We start from the raw sequence: 23,884 nt of genomic DNA, 5'->3' as shown, positions 1-23,884 counted from the left end.
ATTCCCATTCTGAAAAAGGTCTATGGAATTAGTGCATAATAGTGCATAGTATTCTACTACCTATTTCATGGGTCAAGTTACTTATAGTGTATCAATCAGAAATATGATGAGAACTATTAATTTGTTACTCAACTTATTGTCTATATCACTGTTTAAAATTTTAAGTGCAAACTACATTGGCACCCCTTTACTTGGGTGAGAAATAAACTGAGCCATGCCCACAACGCCATTTTTGAAAATTTCTCACAAGCACCCCTGTCATTTTTATGGGAGTTACCCTCTCGTAATAAACTGCCCATATTTGGCTCTTTATATAACCTCCAGATCAATTTGCGCTACATAATGGCCATTATGCATGATTGCATCAGACGAACAAATTTCATCACCAAGCCTCGTTTATGAGTAATATTCTTCGCATTTGCATTCTTTGTGTATGGGTGCCGTAAAATTCCAAAAATAAGCCCCTCCAAATATGAGCCCTTCAAACCAGTCCAAACATAAGCCCCCTGGGGGCTTGTACTTGGAAAATTGCCCTTAAATACAAATGAAAACAAAGCGAAAACGGTAAACTTACTTCCAACTATAAGGCTAGCCCAATCGATTGTGAAACGCAAATTTCCCTCTGTAGAATAAGCCCCTCCAAAAATAAGTCCCTTGAAAAGGGCTTTTGAAAAATATAAGCCCCAGGGCTTATTTTTGGAATTTTACCGTATTCCCTTCAACTCCACTGCCTTGGGATTTCATTTATGCAAAACTTAGCAACTTTACAATTTCAAAACAAGGCTTGGTGGTGAAACACTTCCTCTTCTGGTGTAAACATGCATAAGGGCTATTGCTAAGCAAGATTGACCAATAACAAAAGGGTACTGCTTATAAATATTATTAATTATGTTGCATAAATTTTCCTCTTTATGGTGTAAATCAACAAGTGTCAATCCAAAATAATGAAAATTGCAAGCATGTAAGTAGTCTGAAATGTCATCTGTCTCTCAGCCCTACCCCGCAACAGGTGTCTGTTGGGGGGTGGGGCGATAGGGTGAAGAGACAGATGACATTTCAGACTAGCATGTACACATATTTATTTTTTCCATAGGTTTACAACTTGAAAGCCACAGAGTTCAATTTTGTACAAGACTGATGACATTTTGTTATTAGTTACAAAAGTAATCATGATAAAAAATAAGAGACCAAATTAGATAAATACAGTTCTGTTTTGGTTTAAATACTTGCTCTAACAGCCAGAATATTATTCCTGTTATCACACAAAGACTTACTCAAAGTTGGAGAGTATTTTTCTAACACTTTTAACAAAGATAACTAAATTAATGGCTGTGTTCCAATTTTGTTGGAAAAAAAAAAAAAAGGAAAAGAAAAGAACACTTTCGAGGTGCAGGATGCTGGCCATTTCGATACCTTGTTACAGGACAGCAATAAAAAAGAAATGCTTCAAAACCTAGATGTACAAGTAAATGGCTAACTAATGGAATTAAGTTAACTCTATCCTTTAAAATAGTATCATATTAAAAGCGATTTAAGAGTGGGTCATTTTACAGAAAACCTTTGACATAATGTCATAATGATTTCTACTTAAAATAATGTTATATTGATTACCATAACCTTATTGTGAATCAGTTTCTATTTTTCTCCCACAAAATGTTTTTCAAGTGGTAAAAAATGTAGTTTGCTCACCAGTCAATTCTACAAAATGTATTTGTACAGGACAACTCAAAACAGAACAAATAAATTGAGGAAGAAAGGAAGAAAGGAGAAAAAAGATGCTGGGCACTATTGGAGCTTCAAATGTTAATTCACAAATTTGGAAATCACTAGACATGTTCTTCCAGAGAACATCTTTACCCCCCCCCCACCCCCCCAAGGAGGGTTTGTGGTTAGGGCCCCCTCCCTTCCTCCAACCCACTTTGTTTTCCAGTTACAGCTCATATGTTCTTTTGAAAATTTTGGCCTTAAAGGAGCTGTGTAATGAGATTGATCAAAAAATCAAACAAAGGGACATAAAAATAACTACTCAAAATATGAAACGAAGGTATAAAAAATAACGGCAAATACAAAAGGAGGCACACTTGGACTAACTAGGAGAAGATTAAGATGGATTGCAATTATTGTGAGATTTGAAAACTTATGTTAGCCTAGCAGTTTTTCAAAGTTCATTTTTGTTGTTTGTAACCTTTGAAATAATGCTTTGGAGATATATTTGTTTAACATGAAGCTCTGATTTTGTCATTCACAAGTAATTTCTCAAGTTTCACAGCAAATAAAGACGCATAAAACTTTGTCATCATAAACAAAATTGACTAGACAGCGGTCACAAAGCCCCTTTAAAGACCTTCCCCTCCCTTGGAAATTCCAATGACCCTCCAATGGGTTGGGTGTTCCTGGAACCATTCAATTTTCTTTTGATGCATAGTCTTTACACTAGATCGTCGGGGCACTTACCATTTCCCAGAACTGGCGGTCCAGAGCAGCCCAGTCATAAGGAGAACTCCACTATCAACCAGGCCCTGGTTGTTCAAACGTCGAATAGCGCTATTCACCGGATAAATCACTATCCAGTGGATAGCGTAATTGATTTCCGTAATACTTATCTGCTGGATAGTGATTTATCCGGTGGATAGTGCTATGCAACGTTTGAACAACCAGGGCCAGGACTTTAAAGCTATCTTAGAGTGGCACCTTCAACCAGTGTGCATTGCAGTTGTGCACTTCACCAAAATCATTTGCTGTAATACAGAAATCACGAACATGATTTCTGTGTTTGATAACAAGATTGTATCTATGTTTCTTTAAGAAGGGTATCACTGCCTGCTATTGCCTTAGGTTGTGAAGATACAATCCGATTTTCAACACAATCAGAATGTTCTGTATTACAACAAATGATTTTGATGAAGTGCACGACCGCAATACACACTGGTGGAAGGTGCCGCCCTTTAAACAGTGTGTACAGCAGTGATGGGTTTTGGTCAAAATTTGGGAAAAATACTAAAACTTCATCTTAAAAATGACTGCTTTGACTGACAAGTTGCGAGAAACATTTCAAGTCAAGTACATTTTTCTGACTAAATGGTTCACACACAAGCAAAGATTTTTTTTGGACATAGCATTCACTTAATTTACTTTCCCACATGATTAATAATACACGTATGCGTGACTGACATACCGGTATTCAGTTTGCTCAGCAGCTCAAGAAATCAGAAACCACTAGTTGATATGAGTTGCTCTCAAGGATCGTTTTTAAGTCACCTGAAACTTTCAACTTCCTGACTTAAATTAGATGCAAAGTTAAAGAAGCCTGAGAGTTACCTAGTGTAAAGATTACCATGCTCCTCACAATACGACAGTGTTTATACTAAACGTTGCTAAAGGTCAAGCAAAACAAAACCAGATAAGTGCTAATATTGAGGCAATACTACATTGTACGGACACACGAGTCTCTCATTGCCTGGATAGGAGTGACCCACAGTAACCAGTGATAGCACCAACTCATCAAATATAATGGTAGCTTGCACGGTCGCAGCTGGGACAATTTTCCTCCAATAAACTTCAATGCATCAGTGATTTAAATTAAGGATAAAACTTCTGATGAGACAAAAAATTACTAGCAAAGGTACTTACAAGGCCCTAGAGGGAGGGCAGGGGGGATACAAACATAAAGGTCCCTAGTTTAATAATAGGCTGATTTAGCAACAGACCGGGAACGTCAGTTGAAGATGGCACACGCAAATCAAACAACTGGCTTGACCAATGGCAGAGCAGCAAATTGGGCACTGGAGGTCGCATTTAGTCCTTTCTGAGTGCTTTCCTGTCGTCAACTGATATTCCCGTTCTGTTGCTAAATCATCCTACTTATTTCAATACCCATGTTGCTGTCATTTCTCACCATTTTATATGCCTTATGTTGCTGTTTCAAGGCCAAGTCATTAGCTTGTCGGAATTTTTTCTTTACTCGGCCTCACTTGCTACTTTACTCTTACTGGATGAGAAATGCCTTGCCAAAGCTTTTCTTCCATTTTCCAATAGTACTAAGAAAATCCAACCGCCCTTACGAGAACCTAACCCAAAATAAAGCAGAAGATTTGAAAGGATATGCAAGTGTCCATGGTGGCTCTCCACCATTAATGTAGAGAACATAGGAGAAGCCATCCTTGTGGGTTCCATTGATGGCATAATACAAGGGAAGGTAGCGGAACTGGCTGAAATGTTTTCTTTCATAGAACTGCATTGCAGCTGAGTTTGTGGTTAAAACATGAAGATACACAGCTTTACAGTTTTGTCTCTCTGGTGTGGTGAGATAAGAGAGTAAACTGTCTAAAAGTAGAGACCCTGAAATAATAAAAAAATAACAAAAATAAAACATTAAAGGATATAGAAACGAATGACAAGAGAAGTCATGTTTTAGACAATTTGGATAGCAGTAGACTAGCTATTATTTTAAGAAAATAATACAGGATTATTTTAACACACATCATCAGTCATCACAATCCACAAAAAATAAAGGAAAAGAAATTTTTACCAAGGATAAAATTGAAACACAACATTCCATTTCCTCCAACAGGCAGGCCCCTACTCTTATACAACGTAGGACTCACTCTAAAAACATCAGTGGTTGCAATGCCACCATCTGTATGTTATTTATCCTGATAACAAATCCACCTTTTCCTACAACTTATTACTGACCTATTCCATGTCTTCTATAAACTTTAACCACACCAATACTTAAAATATATGCCACAAGGGTGTCATCACTAAATGTGAAGGAAAGAATGCCACTGTCCTGCAAGACATAAACAGTTTTGCACATGACAAGGCTGATTTAGCAACAGAACAGGAAAGTCAGTTGACGACAGCACGCGCAAATCAAACAACAGGCTTGACCAATGGCAGAGTGGCAAAACTGGGCACCAGAAGTCGTGTTCAGTCCTTTTTGCACGCTTTCCCGACATCAATTGATGTTCCTGTTCTGTTTGCTAAATCAGCCTGCCACCAGTATAATGTAAAAGCTACATGTATTTAAGAAAACATTTTTTACAGTACATTATTTTAAACAGGTGTACGTTTATCACCTCTGGATAAACAATTTTGTTACCTCTTTATTACAGAGAGACTTTGTTTTGACTTCTGCTACAAGAAGACCAATGATGCTCTTGTTTAGAGTAGCTGCTAGGGAAAAAAACCGGGAACTTGATGTTATCTCATCATACCAGACATCAGGGTATCTGCAAAACATACAGAAAAATAATGCTATCAGCATTGAAAAAACTTTTTAAGTAACCTCTTCAATTTTGATGAGTTTGTTTTATACAAAATACTGAGTGCTTTAATTGTACACTGTGATTGGTTGTTTCCAGATGGTCTTTTAGAGTAGACAATTGGATTTTGCAGAAAAATGGTTCTCTTCGCTTTGTCCAACATAGAAATTTTTTTTACATTTTGCAAAAATATTCCACAATGAGCAAGTAAAGGCCCAAAACAAAAGTTGTGTAGAAGTTGTTTGCAAGCAAGAAAAAGAAGAAACCAAAATGAAAAGAGTTCTTGGCAAATAGAAAAATAACTACACTGGATCAAATCTTTAGAGCTACTGGGCAAGCTTCACCATCCTCTGTTCATTGCACATATAATATACAACAAATAGATTCCATTTTTTGATATAAATGTAGATCATAGAAGTCATGAAAATGTGGTAAGGATATCAGTGAAACATTTGCCTGTGGCTCATCTACATCTTCAATTTTTCGTTCGTACCACATTTTGACATCACCTGTGATGTATAAAAGAAAAGCAATGGTGAAATGGAATGTACTAAAGCACAGGCTGAGCTGCTCAATGCATGAATAAAAACAAATCTAGGGTTTGTGATCCTGCTGACTCACACGCTATGTAGCCAGGTTAAATCAACAAAGCCCTGAATTCAAAACCTGGGGAAAATTTACAAACTCTTATTGTAGCAATTGATAGAGAAAAGTACATGCCGAACAATAACAGGCAAAACACTTTTGTAAAGGCTTTTGAACAAGGCTTAAGCACTCAATTTCTGTATTTTGATGCCTCTTTTGTTTACAAAAACTGGGTACTTTCTACAAGAGGGAAAAATCACATAACATAGCTGTAAATATTAAAATATCTAGGAATGTTTTTGGTTCAATAACATAACTCAAGTCATACGCATTTTTCATCTGGCATGCTTCACAGGGCAAAGTTTCAAGTTCTCCTACTGTCACTCAAAGTCCTTAGCGACTATTTTCAGCTGTTTTGAATGCGTGTTATGTATGTTTTAACTTAGTAAACTGTTACGTTGAGTAATACAGTGTTGTTCATTTTTTTTAAACCTTTTTTATTTTCTACAAAACTACATATGTTTTTGCACCTGGTCTACCAAGGCGCGGCAATCAGGTAATAAACGAACGCTACGGCTTTACTAAAGTTTGACATGACGACAACAAGAACGTATCAAGCCCGATCAAGTCTATTCGCGTCCTTTTTTAAAACAAAAATTGCATTTAAAAGAGCTTCAGCTCTCTTGAATGCTAAATTTTTGAATAGGTTTGGTAAAAAAGTTTAACTGCTACTCCCTTTAGAAACTAAACCTCTCTTTCTGTATAAACTTACTCGATTGGAAACCATTCACGACAGAGCCGTTTGACCTCCTCCAAATCGGCTGGGCATAAAAACCGCACCTGGACGTCATTTATGAGCCCCAGTTTGATTGTCATTCAAATTTTCTCAGGTTTAGGTTAGACTAACACAGCATTTGACTTCATCAAGAGAGAAGTAAGCTGGGCAAGGAAGTTTGTTGGTGACAGTTCCATTACGAAAACGATGCTTCCGCCATCTTGAAATTCAACTGGGAAGTCTGGAAATGAGTTGAAGAAGTGGTCGGGTGGTCGGTCGGGAGTCGTCGATATTTCTTTCGGAAGAATCGTGAGCGGTCGGTCACAAACTTCGTAGATTTCGAGCGAGGTGTCTGCGAGGCAATCCTGCGAGAATTCACGTCTTTAACAGGTACGCTTTTTGCAAGCTGAATGTTTCTGCATTTATAAGTCCACTATTTGGTTTGAATATTCCGAAGAATGAAGCTTCGACAATCATATGCTAGAAGCTGTTTCTATCTTTTACGTTCATTGCAACGAAATTCACTAATTGCCTTTGTTTTCATGAGCTTAATATTCCTTCATTGCGGTGTGGTTGCGCACTGGTTTTTGTTTTAGGGCCAGTTGTATGGGCTCCTCAAAGTCAAAGTTTCAGTTGTCTAATGCTGATGTTTACCGAAACGCTGGCCGAGTTGTTACTCCAAAGTGCATGGTAAGTGATAATTTAAACAAAATTGGCCACACGTGGTCACTTTTTCTCTTCTTCACAGATTCACTTCTCGTTTGTAATAGCCTTCATTTGTTTATCCGCACCCCTCCCCCCTAAAAATGACATATGTCCGAACCCTCAAATATTTGTCGCCGCCCTTTGAAAAATGAATGAAATCCGAGGGGTTCATTTTTTGTCAGCTCCTTTGCAAATTTTTTTATTTTGTCGGCTTCTTTGAAAAAAAAGGGGGGGTTGCGGATAAAAATGGAACGTCCCTTAGGGGTTAGGGGACAGGAGAGAGGCTGTCTCCCCTTTTTGCTTCTCTCTTATCCCTTTCCCCTAGAAACACCTTATACTCAGGCTAAGCTACTTCTTCTTCCATCACCGCTTAGACTTACTTAGCCCTAAACAGGCATGTGATTAGTCTAGCCTAGACCAGACGCCAAACTTTTATGAGACAAACCAAACATCAACTTTGGGTCAACCTAAATTAAGTTAATTTTCTCCTGAACGAGACTAAAGTTACATTATCATACACATTCTTCATTTATTAGTTTAGTTCGTCACATGTGAAGATGGACATTCAGTCCCAGAGACGAGCTTCAGACATCCTATCCGTCTGAAGCAGACGGATATAACGTGTTGGTCAATCCAGACTCATTCAGACAAACTTAACTGAGCCAAACGTCAAACTTTTCATGAACTTAATGCACTAAGTTTGGTTTGTCTCATGAAAAGTTCAACGTGTGGCCTAGGCCTTAAATAGGGTTGGCAAATTCAATATTTATCTTCTTGAAGGGTGTGCCTTTCTATATGTGTGTGGTACCAATGACTTTTTAAAAATCTGTTTCTGTGATGTCAGTTCAATGCACATCATTGTCATCAGATTGCTCCAAGGGTAGAACCCCTGGCCAACCAGGGAGATTGTAAAATTGGCGGAGCAAAGTTGTGAATTTTCCCTAGGGGTGGGTAAATAAAGACAAAGGAAGACAAAGGCCCCTGGATGGGTCACTGAGAGTGATTTCCAGCTTCAAATCCCCCTGAAATCCAAGTCAACTTACAGGGATTTATTTGATTTAGACAGTTCTGTCAACTCTCCTGGATAATCTGGGGGACTTCAGATTTTGAAGCGAATCAGATCAGATCTGACTACAATTATTTGTTTAAAATTTCAACTATTAATTTTGCATTGTTTGAGCTGTTTTCATATTTTTAACATCGAACATTTCCTCATAAAATCTTCCAGTATGCCATTAAAATAATGTGATTGGTGGGAAGGAAACCAATCAGATCATATTGTTTTACAAGGCAAAAACATCCTTTTCACGCGTTTTGTGTCATCGCAAATTCGTGATGGTCAGAGAGTATTTTATGCACAAATGACATCATGTGCCGTGCATTATGACGCCATCTACCATTCCCTCCCTATCAATTGTCAGTATTTGAATACATGGGTGGTTGTGACAGCCCTCCTGAGGGAAATTTTTGTGATAGTACAGTGGGACCTCTATATATATCAAACCCCTATATAACAAAGTTTCAGGTATAACAAACATTAGGAAAATCCAATTAGTGTTCTATTATCAATGCTTCATTCTGATTGGTTGAGCTACTACTAGGCTATATTTTAGAGCCCACTAGTAGGGAAAAGCACCGGCTTTGAAAACCAAAACAATGGCGCCTGAATCGTGTTTTGCTAGCTAAAATTGTTTTGTCTCGATATTTTTGACCAACTAGTTGGATTTTACTCATGGCCGCTGAGTCAATAGCCCATTTGGGCTCGAGGAATAATTGGTTGAATATTCCTTCACACCAGTCTAAGTAAAACATAATAGGGGTATGGGTCAAAAAAGGTCCTCGTCAGGGAGAAGTAGATTTTCTTGCTGAGCAAGTAACTTTTAAAATTCACTGGGCAAGGTCTAAGCAAGTCATCTAAATCATTAATTAAGACAAGCAAGAAGTGGCCCCGGGCAAGCAAAAATTATGTGAGAGCTGGAATTCAAGTATTCTTTTTTTGAGCATGGGCTAAGGAACTGTTTTAGGCCCACAGTACTCTGGTAAAAGGCGTGAGCTGTTGTGTGGTCCTTGCCATGTGGTAAAGTTAGTAAATTGCAAGTCAAGTTACGAGGAATTATTTAGTTGATTGCTTGTTAACTTGTAGAAAATGGCTGCAACTATCACATTGTTCATGGTTGGTGACGTGATGTTAGGACGAGGGATTGACATGATCTTGGAACACTCCAATAATCCCATTCTGTATGAGAGTAATGGCCTTGATGCAAGAGACTATGTAACTATTGCTACAACTCAAACTGGACCTATACCCGACAGAAGGGAACGACAAGTGGATTATGTCTGGGGAGATGCAATTCAAATACTGAAAGAAAAGAAACCGGATCTAAGAATAATTAACTTAGAAACTTCAGTTACAACAAGTGCTACACCTTGGCCTATGAAAGGAATCCATTACCGCATGCACCCCAAGAATGTGAATGTTATTCAGTCAGCTGATATTGACTGCTGTGTCCTGGCTAATAATCATGTTGCAGACTGGGGATTTCCTGGTCTTATTGAGACCCTGGATACCCTCCATGATGCAGGGATTAAATTCACAGGAGCAGGACGCAATTCTACTGAGGCAAAGGCACCAGCCATTTTTCAGCTGACCAGTGGTACAAGGGTGTTGGTTTTTTCATCTGGTCATTTCTCAAGTGGAGTTCCTGATTCATGGGAAGCCAAACCTGACAGAGAAGGTGTTAACATTCTTGAGATCTACCAAGCTGGGAAAGCAGCAGCCTTGCTGAAGGAACAAGTTGAACAGTATAAAGAGGAAGGTGATGTCGTTGTCTTATCTGTTCACTGGGGTGGAAACTGGGGCTGGAATGTTGATTCTTCTTTTGTCAAGTTTGCACACAAGGCCATTGATGAGGCTGGAGTTCATGTCATTCACGGGCATTCATCTCATCATGTCAAAGGCATAGAAGTGTACAATGGAAAGCTTATTATTTACGGTTGTGGTGACTTTTTAAATGACTACGAAGGAATCACAGGTCATGAGGGTTATCGCGATGATCTTGCTCTGATGTATTTTGCAGATATAAATCCTGCAACCGGCCTTTTGGTTGGGTTGAGAATGGTGCCAACACAGATCATGCACTTACGAGTTAACAGAGCCAAGGAGGAGGGAATCAAATGGCTTATGAAGACAATGTCAAAAGAGTGCAGGAAGTTTGGCTGTGATGTAGAAAGAGTTGATGGTGAACTTCATTTGGTGTTTTGAATTCACCGGTGAGCATGACTGCAGAGGCATGACCCTGTAATTGAAATAGGTGTTCAGGTTCCACAGAAAACTGAAGCAGTTTTTGGACACCTGAAAACAAACTGGAACATTTCAAGATCTTCATGTAGCAACCGCAGTTTCTCTAATGCTTGCATGTTAGGGCTCTGTTATCATCTACAAAAGTAAAGCATGCTCTTAAATTGAGCTACAGATGCAGATGCTGATAGAGATACATGTGTGAACCAGAAACTGACAAATTCTGAATTCATTTGTCAAGCCACTTAATTTACAGAAGAGGCCTTCACTCATTTTTGTTCCTACATAAGTGTTTCATTCAGGTTTCCATTAATTACCTAATCACTTGTGTATAGGTCACAGCCCTTCCAATGGCTGTGATTGGAACCATTTTAGTTGTTGAGTATAGTGACCCTACAATAACAAGGAAGAAAGCTCCTAACCTCCTACACAGACTTTCTTTTGGCTCATCATGCATTCCCCCCCCCCCCCCCCTCCTCTTGTTAAGGCAGGAAAGCGTTACAAACCCTTAAGGTAATCTGCGTTTCAGGCTAGTAAGCATCCTGTCCAACTGGGATTTAAGCAGCACTTGTTGTTCTTTTACAGCTGTTTCTAATAGCATGCGGCCTGCAATGCCAGAATTTCAGACAACTACATCACTCAGTTGGGTGTGGGAAACTACCACCCTTGATTTATTGTGACCATGTGGCTTGAACATGTTGTAGTTTATGTAGGCAAAATGAAAAACTCTAAAATGCTTGGCATTTTCATTTTCGTCATCATCATCATTATTATTATTATTATTATTATTATTATTATTATTATTATTATTATTATTATTATTATTATTATTATTGTTATTATTATTATTATTATTATTAAACCTAAGGCAGAATTGATCCGCAACATATACATTTGATTAACCTGCGATCAGGTCCTTCTTCTCTTTTCGTTTGGGAGACGATGTGTGCTTTCCCTGGTAGTGACAGCCCTGCTGAGGGAACTTTTTCAAATTTGTGATAGTACAGTGGGACCTCTATATATATATCGAACCCCTATATAACAAAGTTTCAGGTATAACGAACATTAGGAAATTCCAATTAGTGGTCCATTATCAATTCCGCGTTCTGATTGGTTGAGCTACTACTAGGCTATATGTTATAGCTCACTAGTAGGGAAAAGTGCCGTCTTTGAAAACCAAAACATCGGCGGCTGAATCGCGTTTTGGTAGCTGAAATTGTTTTGTCTCGATATTTTTGACCAACTAGTTAGATTTTACTCATGGCCACTAAGTCAATAGCTCATTCGGCCTTCGTCCTCATGGGCCATTGACTCAGAGCCCATTTGGGCTCGAAGAACAATTGGTTAAATACTCCACACCAGTCTAAGTAAAACATAATAGACTATGCGTGCTTTCCCAAAAAAAAGAACGCCTGATTGCATGTTAACATCCCGGGTTGGGGGGGGGGGGGGGGGGGGCGGAGGTTTGTATCCCTTTTAACTGCTGTAATTGCACTTTCTTTTGAATATGACTAAATCACAGACTTTTTGCGCAGCCATAAAATGCATCTGTTAGCCCCTTTGGGCCTTTTTACAGACCGAAATGACAAATTTCCAAGTCATTTTTTTCTGGTGAAAATTTGTCAAGTTCCACTCAGGATAAGAGCTACAATTAGTATAGATATTAACTTGCATGTAAAGCGGGAAAGAGTATTTTACGTTGTGTTTAAAAGGGCACTCTCTAATGTACAGTCAGGACAAAAAATGCATGGCCTGAAATCGAATTAGTCTTTAATGCCTCCGGCCCCAGTTCATGTTGGACATGCAAACAGCAGTCAGTTGGAGAATTACATCTCGTTTTTCCTTATAGTGGACAGTCCGATGTTCTTTCACTGTCGGACAGTTTGACGAAATGGAGATGCCTTAGAAAGGTGGGAACAGATTGCTCTTGGCAGTGTCCCAAATGGGTGAATTGCAGGCTGTGAAGTGTACATTTTCTCCTTAACAAGACCAACATCCTCTTATCACCAGAGACCACCCATAAAGCAATCATCTGAACTGGCACCAGCTTGTGTTAACACTCTAAGTCCTAAGAGTGACCGAATTCAATTTTCTCCTAACAATTTCAATATCTAATAAAGTAGAAAGGTTACGAGAATTAACAGAATGATCACTAAAGAAAAATGCTTTGATCTTTAAACAATTTCTCTCAACTAATTTTTTTAAGGAAATGTATGGAGGCCAGTTAGGAGAACTTGTATGTTGATCTTGGAGCTGGAAGAGTTAAAAACCCTGATGATGGTGTGGTTGGGTTAAGAGCCCATGAACTCCCCGCTGCAGACCAGCAAGCCAACTGAGCCAGTGGAAGTTTTTAAGTCTTCAAGAAAGTTTTTCAAGTGACAACAAATTCAGAATCGAGCGATATAGAGAAAACTTGAGAAATGCTTTCCCGTAAAAAATACCACAAGTGTGTTTTCGTTATTGTCTCAAGTCTTCTCTGTTGTGATACTTCACAGTATCCCACACACATCTGAACCATTCTATGACTAGGTATATCACATTTCAACTGAACTTCAAATAAAATGTAGCAAAGAGAACAAAACGCAACATATTAAAACTTTTTTTTAAAAAAAATTCACGTGGTTTTCCCATGCATTCGCAAAGATCAAAGTTTACCAACGTCGAAGAACGCACGCTTCAAGAAAAGATAAGTGGATTGGTGTAACACATTGGTTGCACTGCTCCTGACGCTCATTACCTTGGGAAAGGTGACTAAAGTGGCAAGGTCACTAGGAGTGCATACGAGAACTTGAAAAGACGCGCTACACCTCAGCTTAAGGGTCAATCAATCAACAACTTTATTTAAGGCCCGGTTCAGACGCCGAATTTTTCATGAGCCGAACCTAATACATTGAATTAAGTACATGAAAAGTTCGGCGTCTGAATCAATTAGGAACGCCTGTTTCAATTTGGAACGGCTCAGCCGTTCTTTTCGCCTGGCCCAGCCGGGAATTTCGCCTTTGGAGCGACTTTGGAACGGCTTTGATTCAGACGCCGAACTTTTCATGTACCGAACCTAATGCATGAATTATTTTAACGTATTTTGTAAGTAGTTTGACCGAAATGAGCATTTTTCTCCTTTTGAATTTAGTTCGGCTGGAATTAAGATCGGCGTCTGAATCAATTCAGCCGGTCTAAATAATTTGGGTCGGCCTTAATTCGAATTAGGTTCGGCTCATGAAAAGTTCGGCGTCTGAACCGGGCCTAAGTGTCTAATCTTCTAGCTTGCCGTCAGGCCGGCCTACTAATCGGGGACACTAAAGGGATGCAAAATTGTAAAACTACTAAACATGATATCAGGACAGAAGATGTTAGAATATTTGAAACAGATACCCCGGTGCCAAACGCCGAGTCTAACACTGAACAGGGTTGGGGGCGTGGACCTGTCTCCTATATACGACGCGTTAAATGTTCATGATGTACGAACGTCAAGTGACCGACAGCTAAATCAATCACTCGGTTGATGTGATAACGTTGAAATATTTCTGTGCGACTCGAAACACAAATCGGATTTTAAGTCAATTCGATATGCCATACGTTCATCTGGCAATGGCTGCACAGCCCGTGGGGCTGTTCCTCCTACCAACGATGGTTCTACAACAGCTTGTGGACGGCAGTACCTACAGCGTAGCAACTTCAGAAATTCCCTGCGAAAATTCCTGTTTAGCACGCCGTAAATAAAAGGATTCAAAGCAGCACTTAAAGTTGCCAAAACGCTGTATGCTACGTAAGCCTCACGAGGAAAGGTCCACATCCCGCTTATTATGTCCACAAGGTCGATCACCAAAACTGGTGTCCAACACAAATTAAAAAACACCACTATCACAAATAACGTGCGCGCCACCTTGACTTCCTCCACGTTTACAGCGTTAATTCCACTACCGGAGAGATGAAGGTTATTGTTGTGACTGCGAACTGTCTTGAAGATTCTAAAGTAGAAGTAAAAGATAATACAAGATGGAATTCCAACCAAAACTGTCTCGAAGGAGATCAGTGCAGTGGTGTCAATGTTGAGAAAGCAGATGAACTTGCCCGGGTGAAAAATCATTTTGTGCCCACTGAGGACGTAGGGAAACGGAACTAATATGGAATAGAGCCAAGACACAAGGATCATGACCATGGCTTTCTTTTTGGTGAAGTGGCGGCGGTATTTCGATGGTTTGACGATTCTAAAATATCTGTTCACCGCCATTAAGGCCATTGTGTGAATCGATGCAACACTCAAGGCGATAGTTATGTAGCCTTGATATTGACAGGTTGTGTGATTAAAAGGCCATTGAGATAACACTGATACAGGAACACCCAAGGGACATACCATGAAAACACCGAACGATAAGTCCGAAACAACGAGTGATGTTACGAACATGTTCGGAATTGTTCGCATCCGAGGGTTTAGTATCATAACCAGGAGTGTTAACACGTTTCCAACAAACAAAAACAACAAAATAAGCCTGAAAACTCCTGTTTCCAGAATGACTTTTTCCTTGCTTCTTGACTTAAGTTCATTTAACATGTCTTCCAATTGCTTCGCTCTGGAATCCTCGGAATCCATCTTGGCTCACTCAGTTATAGCTGAAAAAAAAAGAGGGGGAAACAAAGAATTGAACGTAACAAGGACGCAAAGGGATATATTTATTATTTATTTGTTTTAACAATTTAGTCATGGTTGGTGGTAATCTGTCAAACTTTATATTTAAAAGTCCTCTACAAGACGTGTCCCTCAAGTACAACCCATATTAGTGTAAAAAAAATGTCTAAACAACTCTCATGGAAACCCCTAAGAAAATGGCTGATTGAGTAACTAAAAATAAAGAATTTCAATTGAGGGTGCCTATATATCGAGCCAGGACTCGACAATTTTTCACTTTCCCGCCATTTTCACAAGCACTATTTTAATAAGAGGAGGGTTTTCGTGGCAATCTTAGCCTGTTCCAGGCGTTCAGATAGTGGGGAACGGTGCGAAGTAAAAAGGAGCGCGAAAAAATAAAAGCGAGGGAGGAGGAGAGGTGAGAGAGGGAACGCCTGTTAGATTTGTTTTAAATAGACTCATCCGCCCACTCAGACCGCATCAGCTGTAGGTGGTCTTCACTTATCCATCAAGACTGATGTTACAACTCCATACATTTATTATTTTTCTTACGAATAAATCAAAATTTCTCAGATCAAAAATTAGTATTATGTATATATAATCGTACTAAAAACCTAATGTAAGACTTTCAGACAATAGAGAGCGGGAGAAGTAATTTATTTACGGCTTTAAAGCATGATTTCAGCGTGTACGTGACAAAAAAATTATGAATCAAGTGACAAACAAATATCGCTCATTTGGATAGAAAGCCGTTTCAATACAGATCGTTAACTCGAGCAATGAAAATGCCCAACAAACGAAGGGAAAATTTACTATTCGGTGATTGAGTGGACCTCGTCAATAGCGATAGCTGCAACCTGCTTTCCAAGCTTTCCTTTTGAACACTGTTTTGAAGTCCTTTGGTCCATTCCTTAGACAACCACGATTTGTGACTGCAGTACGCCTTTGGGTGAATTTTGAAGGATCATACAATTTCACAGCTTCCACTTTTAACGGCTTTATCCACATCTTCTCCCATCATTGCCGCTGCTACTTCGATTTTGTTCAAATGTTCCACTTGGTCTTTCATGATGGCAATCAACGGAGTTACCACAACAATCGTAAATGGCATTCTATCCTGCCTTCATTCCAACGCACGCTTTATTCGAGGAAAAAGCTGGAAAATAAGTCTTTTTCCAAAGCCAGTCGGTGAAAATGCGAAGACATCTATCCTGCCGACTACGTGTTTTAAACAGTTCCTTTGCTCTTCGCGTTTAGCCTCCACGTTTGGAAAGTCACTCAGCGCTGTGTTTGTTGCGACTTCGAATTCTGGACGGGACGTAGAGTCTGTCATCACCGCCATATCGCATTTCTCGCTGTGATCGAAGACGCTCCACTGTTGACAAAAACTGTCAAAATCAACCAATCAGAGGGTATACCAGGATCTGGTATACCGGAACGCACTTTTGTTAAAAATTCTTACAAGCGTTCCCGCACCTCTCTCCCCAGTCTCCCTCTACTTTTCATCGCTTTCTTTACTTTGCACCGCTCTCCACTATCTGAACGCTTGGAACAGGCTATGGCAATCTTGGAAGGAAAGCCCGAGTTAGGGTTAGGTTAGGGTGAGGGTTAGGGTAAGGTTAGAGGTAGAGTTAGGGTTAGGTTTAAGGTTAAGTTACGGTTAGAGTTAGGTTAAGGTAAGGGTAGGGTTAGGGTGAGGGTTATACGAGTTACGTAAGGAGTCCTTTTTGTTGCTTCATTTTACTTTTATTTATTTGTTTATGAATGATTTTCATTTTTTTTTTTTTTTTTTTTGCTTAGAGAAAGATTAGAAAAGTCCTAACTGGACTCCAGGCTGGAAAATTCTTGCTCGAGTCCTGGCTCGAGTCCTAGCTCAAGTCCTGGCTCGAATCCTGGCTTTCATGTTAGTTTATCTCATTTCAATGAAACAAAAGTTGAAATCAGCTGGACAACTTAATCCGTTAAGTTAAAACATTGACCAGTTTTTCAGTTACTGGCGATTGAGAAAAGTATGGTTTTTATTAACTGTGTGTTTGAATAATGTTTGTTGGTTGTTTCTTTGTTGTTGAATATTGAGTAGGTGTTCGCATTACGCGGGCGAAAAAGGGAAAACTGCCATTAATATGACTACGAGTTACACAAGTAACCTTTTCTTGTTGTGGAATACTGAGAAGCAGGACACATATTAAGGCGAGAAGAGGGAAACGATAACCCACTAGTATAACTATGTTATATTAATAATGAATTGTCAAAATCCTTACATCGTTATGTACAGTATTTACAACACAAGCTTTGAAATTTTACCTCAAACGGAGCGGGCTGTCAGGGACGAACACAACACTTATCTGAAAAAATAGAAATACTTCAACTTCATTTCAAAAAGAATTTAAATATTGGATTCAGGCAAAGCACTCTATAAATATGATATTCTTAAACACCTTCTGAACTCGTGCATTAGTACACTGTACATTTCTTGGCAGTTTCCGTCCTCCAATCTCAGAATTGTAAACGCTAATTTAAACACCGTAGCCTAAAAGTCACCAATGTTAAAACATGTTCAGCAAGGCAATTTTTCATATATTCTTTAAGCGGCAATTGCAAGTATCTGTACCCTTCACGAAATAATGAAATGAATCTTGAATTTAGCACTCCTTTTTACAATTTACGTGTTCGTCTTTGAAAGGATAAAAGCAAAGAAACACATAAACTGGTACACAAAGAATTCCGTCAAAATTAGGGTAAGAGGTGAAACTAGCAATATAAAAAAAATCGTAAGCAGTAAACTAACCAAGACTCGTGCGAAGGCTGTTTGGCTTTCGGAGGAAGGAACACGATGCGAGCGCAGCAACATCGCAGTAACCTCAAAATATGACAAAATATGTATGTCGTTTCCGCTAATATTTGTCCGATATCTTTTAATATTGCAATCTCGTTAAAATTTGTCTGACGACTTAAAAGTCGCTTAAAGCAGGAACCTCTATAGGGAAAGTATCTTACAATTGATGAAATGCACCCCTTAAACTTTCTAACAGGGTATAGACTAACTTTCGAATTCAAAAGCAGGCATAAATACAAGATAAGGGGAACAAAATTTCGCGTGAAATTTGGGCAGAACCTCTTTGTTGAGCGTCAGATTTGCAAGACACTATTTGCTTTTTGCGGCGAGAACAAAAAACAGTAAGTAGATAACATCTTTGGCTTTAAGAGTACTTAAGACCGTCATGCTACTTCCTGGGCAACATTTCCGCCAGAGGAAGAGAAATTGAAAAAAAGAAATTAAAACTTTAATTTGTGTCTTTGCCGTTATGATAGAATCAAGACCAGACAAGACATTTGTCAAAATATTGCCTGTACAATTTCTAGGCACGCAAGTAAAAAGCAAAGAAAAAGAAAAGAAGAACATGTGTAATAAAGTCAAAAGCAAGAAAGACAAATCTTTTTAATGCAAGTTTTGAAAGAAGCTAGAATGTGGCCAAAAAGAAACATTGACCAGCATGGATTACTTATTTTAAAGGGCTAACTATGAATCCACTGAAATAAAGAGACTTCTTCCGCTGTAATTAACTTGACCGCCACTTAGAGCTATTTATTAAAACTCCCCTAATTTGCTGCCAAAATAATGCATTTTTAAAACTTTAAAAATGGATCTTGAGAAATCCACAAGAGTAAAAAAACACACCTGTCAAGAATTTGAAAAATACTTCTAATACTTGTTAGGCACAACCAGAATGTGAAATTGTTTCGGTACGTTTAATCGGCCTTGAATTTACCGAGATAAAACAGGAAATTTGCTCTGTTTCGAGGGACTCATCCGCGATCTTATAGTAAAATTTGGAAAAAAAATTCACGGTTGTTGAATTGATTGCTCTGCAAAACACTTTTCGCTATGTAAACTCGAAAATTAAAACGTCATATTTAATATATAGATTTAGTCAGGGCTAAAAGCGTAGCTCTAGTTAATTAATTTATAATTTAAATCAAACTGGGGAGATCCATATGACTTCAAAGGAAAGGCCAAAAAAGGTAAAAGGTAAAAAGGTAAAAAGTTAGTTTACTATAAGCAGTCTTAAAAAAGTGCGTCGTAAGAAACGAATGTCGCGCACAGCTCACGAAGCAGAGCACTCCATAACATGGGTGCAGCCAGGCCTCCGGGAAGGGACTATCGCCTTGTGTAACTTTTGTTTAAGTTTAAGTTTAACTTTAATAATACTTTGGCATGCAAATACAAGCAAATAAATTATAGAAAATACAAAAAGTGCATGACTGGAGAATAATTGGGGGAAACTAAATTCCTATACAAAGAATATTCCCGAATATTAAACATAATAAAACTTAAGAAGTAAAATTAAAATGCGGCCCAAAACTTACCTAATTAAATTGCATACTAAAATTGACACGAAAAATTAAGAAGTAAAATTTAAATACGGCCCAAAACTAACCGGATTAAATTGCATACTTGTCACTCACGAGTTACAACTGATTTAAAATTGACACAAATGATCTAACAGATTGGACTTAAAACTGCTAAATGAAGGTGCATTCATAAGGTTCGATGGAATACTATTTCAGTCTGTTATCGCGATTGAAAAATGAAAATTTAATTACCTTTGTTGTAATTTTTGGCGTCCTCTAGTAAAGTACCACCAGAAGATCTGAGGTCAGTGCATGGCGGATCCCTTATTTTTAGACCAAACTGAGGCCCGAAGGCCGAAAAAATTTTATTGGAGACCGCCGCCCCCCGTTATCTAAGGGTCTGAATGACCACCCCCTCACCCCCTCACCCCCTTTAATATCGCAAGGTCTGGATCCGGCAGTGGAGTTTATATGCGCCTTGCGATTTTAGAGAATTAAACTAGGTCCTGAATATAAAAAATATGTACCAGGAGCAATAACATGAATAGCTTTAAATGTAAATAGCCGCAAAATCTCAAAGTAGATCATACGCTGTTTTATTTATTGTACGGTTCACTTGCCTCGCAGCTTAACAAGGTTCAGCATGTTTTAAACACTGCAGCAGGAAAGCTTGTATAATGTGGCCCGCTCTGCAGCCATATTACATTTATGCTAAGCGTTAACCACAGACTGCCTTACAATAATACTACCAATGCAAACCTTAGCTAACTGTTGCCGGGTACTAACTAGGGAGCAGAAACTCAGTCAGGCTTATCCAGTACAGTCATGAGTCGGTCTCTAATTATTCCATTAAAGTCCATGATGCAAAAGGGGTCACCTTTTACCCGGGTCCGGACAATCATCGAGCAAGCGAGCCATGCGAGCCATGGGAAAAATATAGTTAAACACTAACTTACAACGGTCATCTTTCAATTTTTTTCCGCATTATTGCTTTTTTGAGTTTTAGTAGTTGTTCGCATGGCTCGCACTGTGTCCTCACTCCATTACCGCATTAGCATCATCGCCCGGTACGTCTGGAATGAACGCCAAGTGCAATGGCGTATCATCGGTCTGACAGTGCACGCTTGGCAGGTGTCGTCCTACTCGTTTTAGTCTGCTGGTGTTGACATTGAAGTGGGCATTGTTGACATTGAAGTGGGCCAAAAAATGACCCTTGCGGTACCTCCTGAATGAGTGGAAAGGAATCTGATTGACTGTGACACACTACGTACTGTCGGAAAGGTCAGTCACGCCGAGTTTTGATCTCAGAAGTAGTGAGGAGGTGATATACAGTGTAGTCACATTGATTTTATTTGTTTGAACAGGGAGCCAGTGAACTTGTCATTTTCCTGTGACCACTTTGTTTTATATTAAAGCGTTGTCGTGTAAATGACAAGGAGGAATTTTACGTTGATCACTCTTGAGGCTTTTAAAAAAATGCTAGTAGGATATTTTACTCGGATATTTAAAAAACGTAAGGTGTTTGAGTTAGTGAGGCATGACTTATCAATTATCATGTTACGGAAAACGTGCTGAGTTTTAAACATTATTACTTACGATAATTCTTGAATTGGTTCAGCCAGATTAATTTCTTCGCCATTTCCATCAGTTCCTCTTTACCCCGTTTTTGCTTTGTGTGTTTTGACTTGTATTAGCAGTAATTAATACTTTTGAGTCATTGGTAGTATTGAATACTGGACTTATTCACTCTGCTGGCAAACGTGAGAAAATGCAAGCCCGAAACTGTCGCTTTTAACATTAAATTAAAAAGTCTCAAATTTGCATAAAATAATTCAAAATACTATTTCTTTTAAAATTTTACCTTATGATGATTTTATTATAACATTTAGGTGCAATTAGATCTTAGCAAGGAGTTGTATGTCAATTGCAATAATCAATGAACTATATCTGTAAAAGTTAAAACTTTGCCTGTGGCCGCCGCGCGAGCCAACCTTACGAGTTAGAAGACGTGCAGTTTAGAAGTCGCGCTACACTGACATGACTACCGGAATGAATGGTTTTTGTTTTGCAAGCACGTCGCGGCTTTTGATGGACATTCGGTACGATGTCGCTTGTCGAGGTATGTCACGTCAAAGTTTTTATTTCGCAAGAGCACTGATTTTGCCGTTTAAATGTACAAGCCTACAAACTCGTACTTTAAATATCGATGTCGAAATTGCATGAAATTCAAATTTCGTTGGCACCAAAGGCGTAAAGTTATGGTTTAGGGCTTGTTTACATTAAGGTGGAGGACTCCAGGTAGGTAAGGTAACATGTGGCGGGTCACCCCACCTATCATGTAAACGTGATGAAAATAAAATGAGAGATTATATGGACAGGTGGGTTATCTCACCTAAGCGGGTTACTCACCTTCCTGGGGTCCCCCACCTCCGTGTAAATAGGCCCTTATAGATAAAATAACAATACATATTCTTCCCTTTTCTTGGTTGGCAATCACAGGCTCGGATCCACTCCGGTTTCCACGGTTCTACGAAAATCGGCCAGACTTTTCATGGATAAATAATTTTTTTATGAAAAAACGTTCCAAGTTAAAGTATGGCCAATATCCTGATTGAATGACTCAGAAACCCAGGAATGGTGACTTGATGGCGAAAAAAAAGAAAAAAGATTTCACGAAGGGTACATGCCCCCGTTCCCCCTAGAAACTTACACATTCCAAGCTCATTTAGGGAAACGGTCAGTACATCAGATCCGCGCCTGAACCACGTGACAAGACGGCCATGATGGTCGACGAAACAAGAGTTTAGTTCCCAGCGAAGGGGCAACTCTTTTGTTCTTGTCAAGCAACATGGCCGCAGTGATATCAGCTACAAACCAGCAATAGTATACTGTGAAACATCCCACAGTGGACCCTGCCTCGTACCCAAGAGCTTTTTGAGATTTTCTGCGGTAGTCTCCGCGCAAGAGGGTGATGTTACACGAGACGATTCGCAACGACGATTTGTAGCGCAACACAGCGTTCCAACATTGTTGCGACATTGTTTCGAATGATTACAACATTGTTCCAGCATTGCAACGCTGAGTTGCGCTGAAAATCGTCGTTGCGAATCGTCCCGTGTAACATCACACTCCGGGGGGGGGGGTGCACTTGGATATTTTTTGGGTGGGTATGTGCCGCCCGGGAATCCAAATTGGCACCCCGTCGTAAAAAAAATGTCCCTTAAAATTGATTCCCCGTTCTAGAAATGGGCCAATTTTTTATACCCCGTTCTCGAAATGGGCCAATTTTTTATACTCCGTTCTAGGGTGCAACAAGAGTATAACAGTTTGCTTGTTAACGCATTGAACCGTATTAAAGGAATCTGTCCTTGAATAATTTCAAATGGCTGCTTACAAAACTGGAGCTTTCGTGCGTTCGAAATATTACACCCCGTTCTAGAAAACGCCTCTGAAATGGATACTCCGTTCTAAACCAGGAGCTTCAAAATCAAGACCCCGTCGGGCGGCACATACCCGTATAGGTAATGTATGGGAGTACCCCCCCCCCCCCCCCAACCAGGCATCACGCTAAGTCTTTCCTTGTGCCCTTTCGTTTTTGAAGCCTTCCCATGATCCTTGAAAGCGACTACCGTCGTAGATCCCAAGAAAGGTACAAGGCAGCAGGTGACCCGAGTTTTTATTCTTGTATTTGCACTCAACTAAAGACTTTCTGCGTACTAAGTAAAATGAAGGATTAGATTAACTGCAAAAACCGTGGACGAACATCCTGCTAGTTGTAAACGTTGGATCTCTAGAAAAGAGATCTAATCAGCCAAAATATAACTGAAGAACCAAGAACGAGAAGTCCAAAGACTACTGCAAAGCTGATTTAAAACAACGTGTATTGTTTTTTATAACAATATTTCGGCTGGCCATTTAATACCAACCCGTTTTCAGGTTTACAGATGTTACTGAACTTATGTAGCAATCACAATAGTAAAATGAAACCACTCCACGACGCACTACTCAAAACTATTGCATAATTAATTAATACAAGATGTATTTTTCCAACTTGCTAGACATTGACACGTGTCAATCAGACCACAACATCAATTCTTAGGCTACGTTCACTCTGATACCGGATACCTTTTTGGAGAGAGTAACCTCATTTTTTCTCTCTCCCCGAAGCGTCTCGCCTTTTCTCGCGTGGGGTGATTTTCACGCGCGCTCGCGCTTCGCTCGCTCTACTATCCCTCGTGGCGGCGCAAAAGCTATACGGTTTAGTGTGAGCACAGGCC

At 39.3% G+C, this 23,884-nt stretch overlaps 3 protein-coding genes across 3 annotated transcripts; 1 reads left to right on the top strand and 2 right to left on the bottom strand.

Annotated features, from left to right (window-relative positions):
* Positions 1 to 2,759: 2,759 nt before the first annotated feature.
* LOC140941265 (N-alpha-acetyltransferase 60-like) lies at positions 2,760 to 6,875 on the bottom strand. Its single transcript, XM_073390246.1, has 5 exons — positions 6,622 to 6,875; positions 5,102 to 5,231; positions 4,693 to 4,789; positions 4,105 to 4,338; positions 2,760 to 3,570 (listed from the first exon to the last, which is right to left on the bottom strand). Exons 1-5 carry the CDS (start codon positions 6,723 to 6,725, stop codon positions 3,425 to 3,427), a joined length of 711 nt encoding a protein of 236 aa, XP_073246347.1. The 5' UTR covers positions 6,726 to 6,875; the 3' UTR covers positions 2,760 to 3,424.
* Positions 6,876 to 7,037: 162 nt separating this feature from the next.
* On the top strand, positions 7,038 to 10,992 carry LOC140941264 (probable polyglutamine synthesis accessory protein MT0602). Its single transcript, XM_073390245.1, has 2 exons — positions 7,038 to 7,314; positions 9,473 to 10,992. Exons 1-2 carry the CDS (start codon positions 7,231 to 7,233, stop codon positions 10,589 to 10,591), a joined length of 1,203 nt encoding a protein of 400 aa, XP_073246346.1. The 5' UTR covers positions 7,038 to 7,230; the 3' UTR covers positions 10,592 to 10,992.
* Positions 10,993 to 14,086: 3,094 nt separating this feature from the next.
* On the bottom strand, positions 14,087 to 17,681 carry LOC140941785 (adenosine receptor A3-like). The gene is made up of 2 exons (XM_073390798.1): positions 17,559 to 17,681; positions 14,087 to 15,238 (listed from the first exon to the last, which is right to left on the bottom strand). Exon 2 carries the CDS (start codon positions 15,216 to 15,218, stop codon positions 14,115 to 14,117), a length of 1,104 nt encoding a protein of 367 aa, XP_073246899.1. The 5' UTR covers positions 15,219 to 15,238; positions 17,559 to 17,681; the 3' UTR covers positions 14,087 to 14,114.
* Positions 17,682 to 23,884: the final 6,203 nt, after the last annotated feature.

Source organism: Porites lutea, chromosome 6 (genome assembly GCF_958299795.1).
Source record: "Porites lutea chromosome 6, jaPorLute2.1, whole genome shotgun sequence".
NCBI lineage: Eukaryota > Metazoa > Cnidaria > Anthozoa > Scleractinia > Poritidae > Porites > Porites lutea.
The sequence above is the reverse complement of the archived record's forward strand: the minus strand, read 5'-3'. Positions and strand labels throughout refer to the sequence as shown.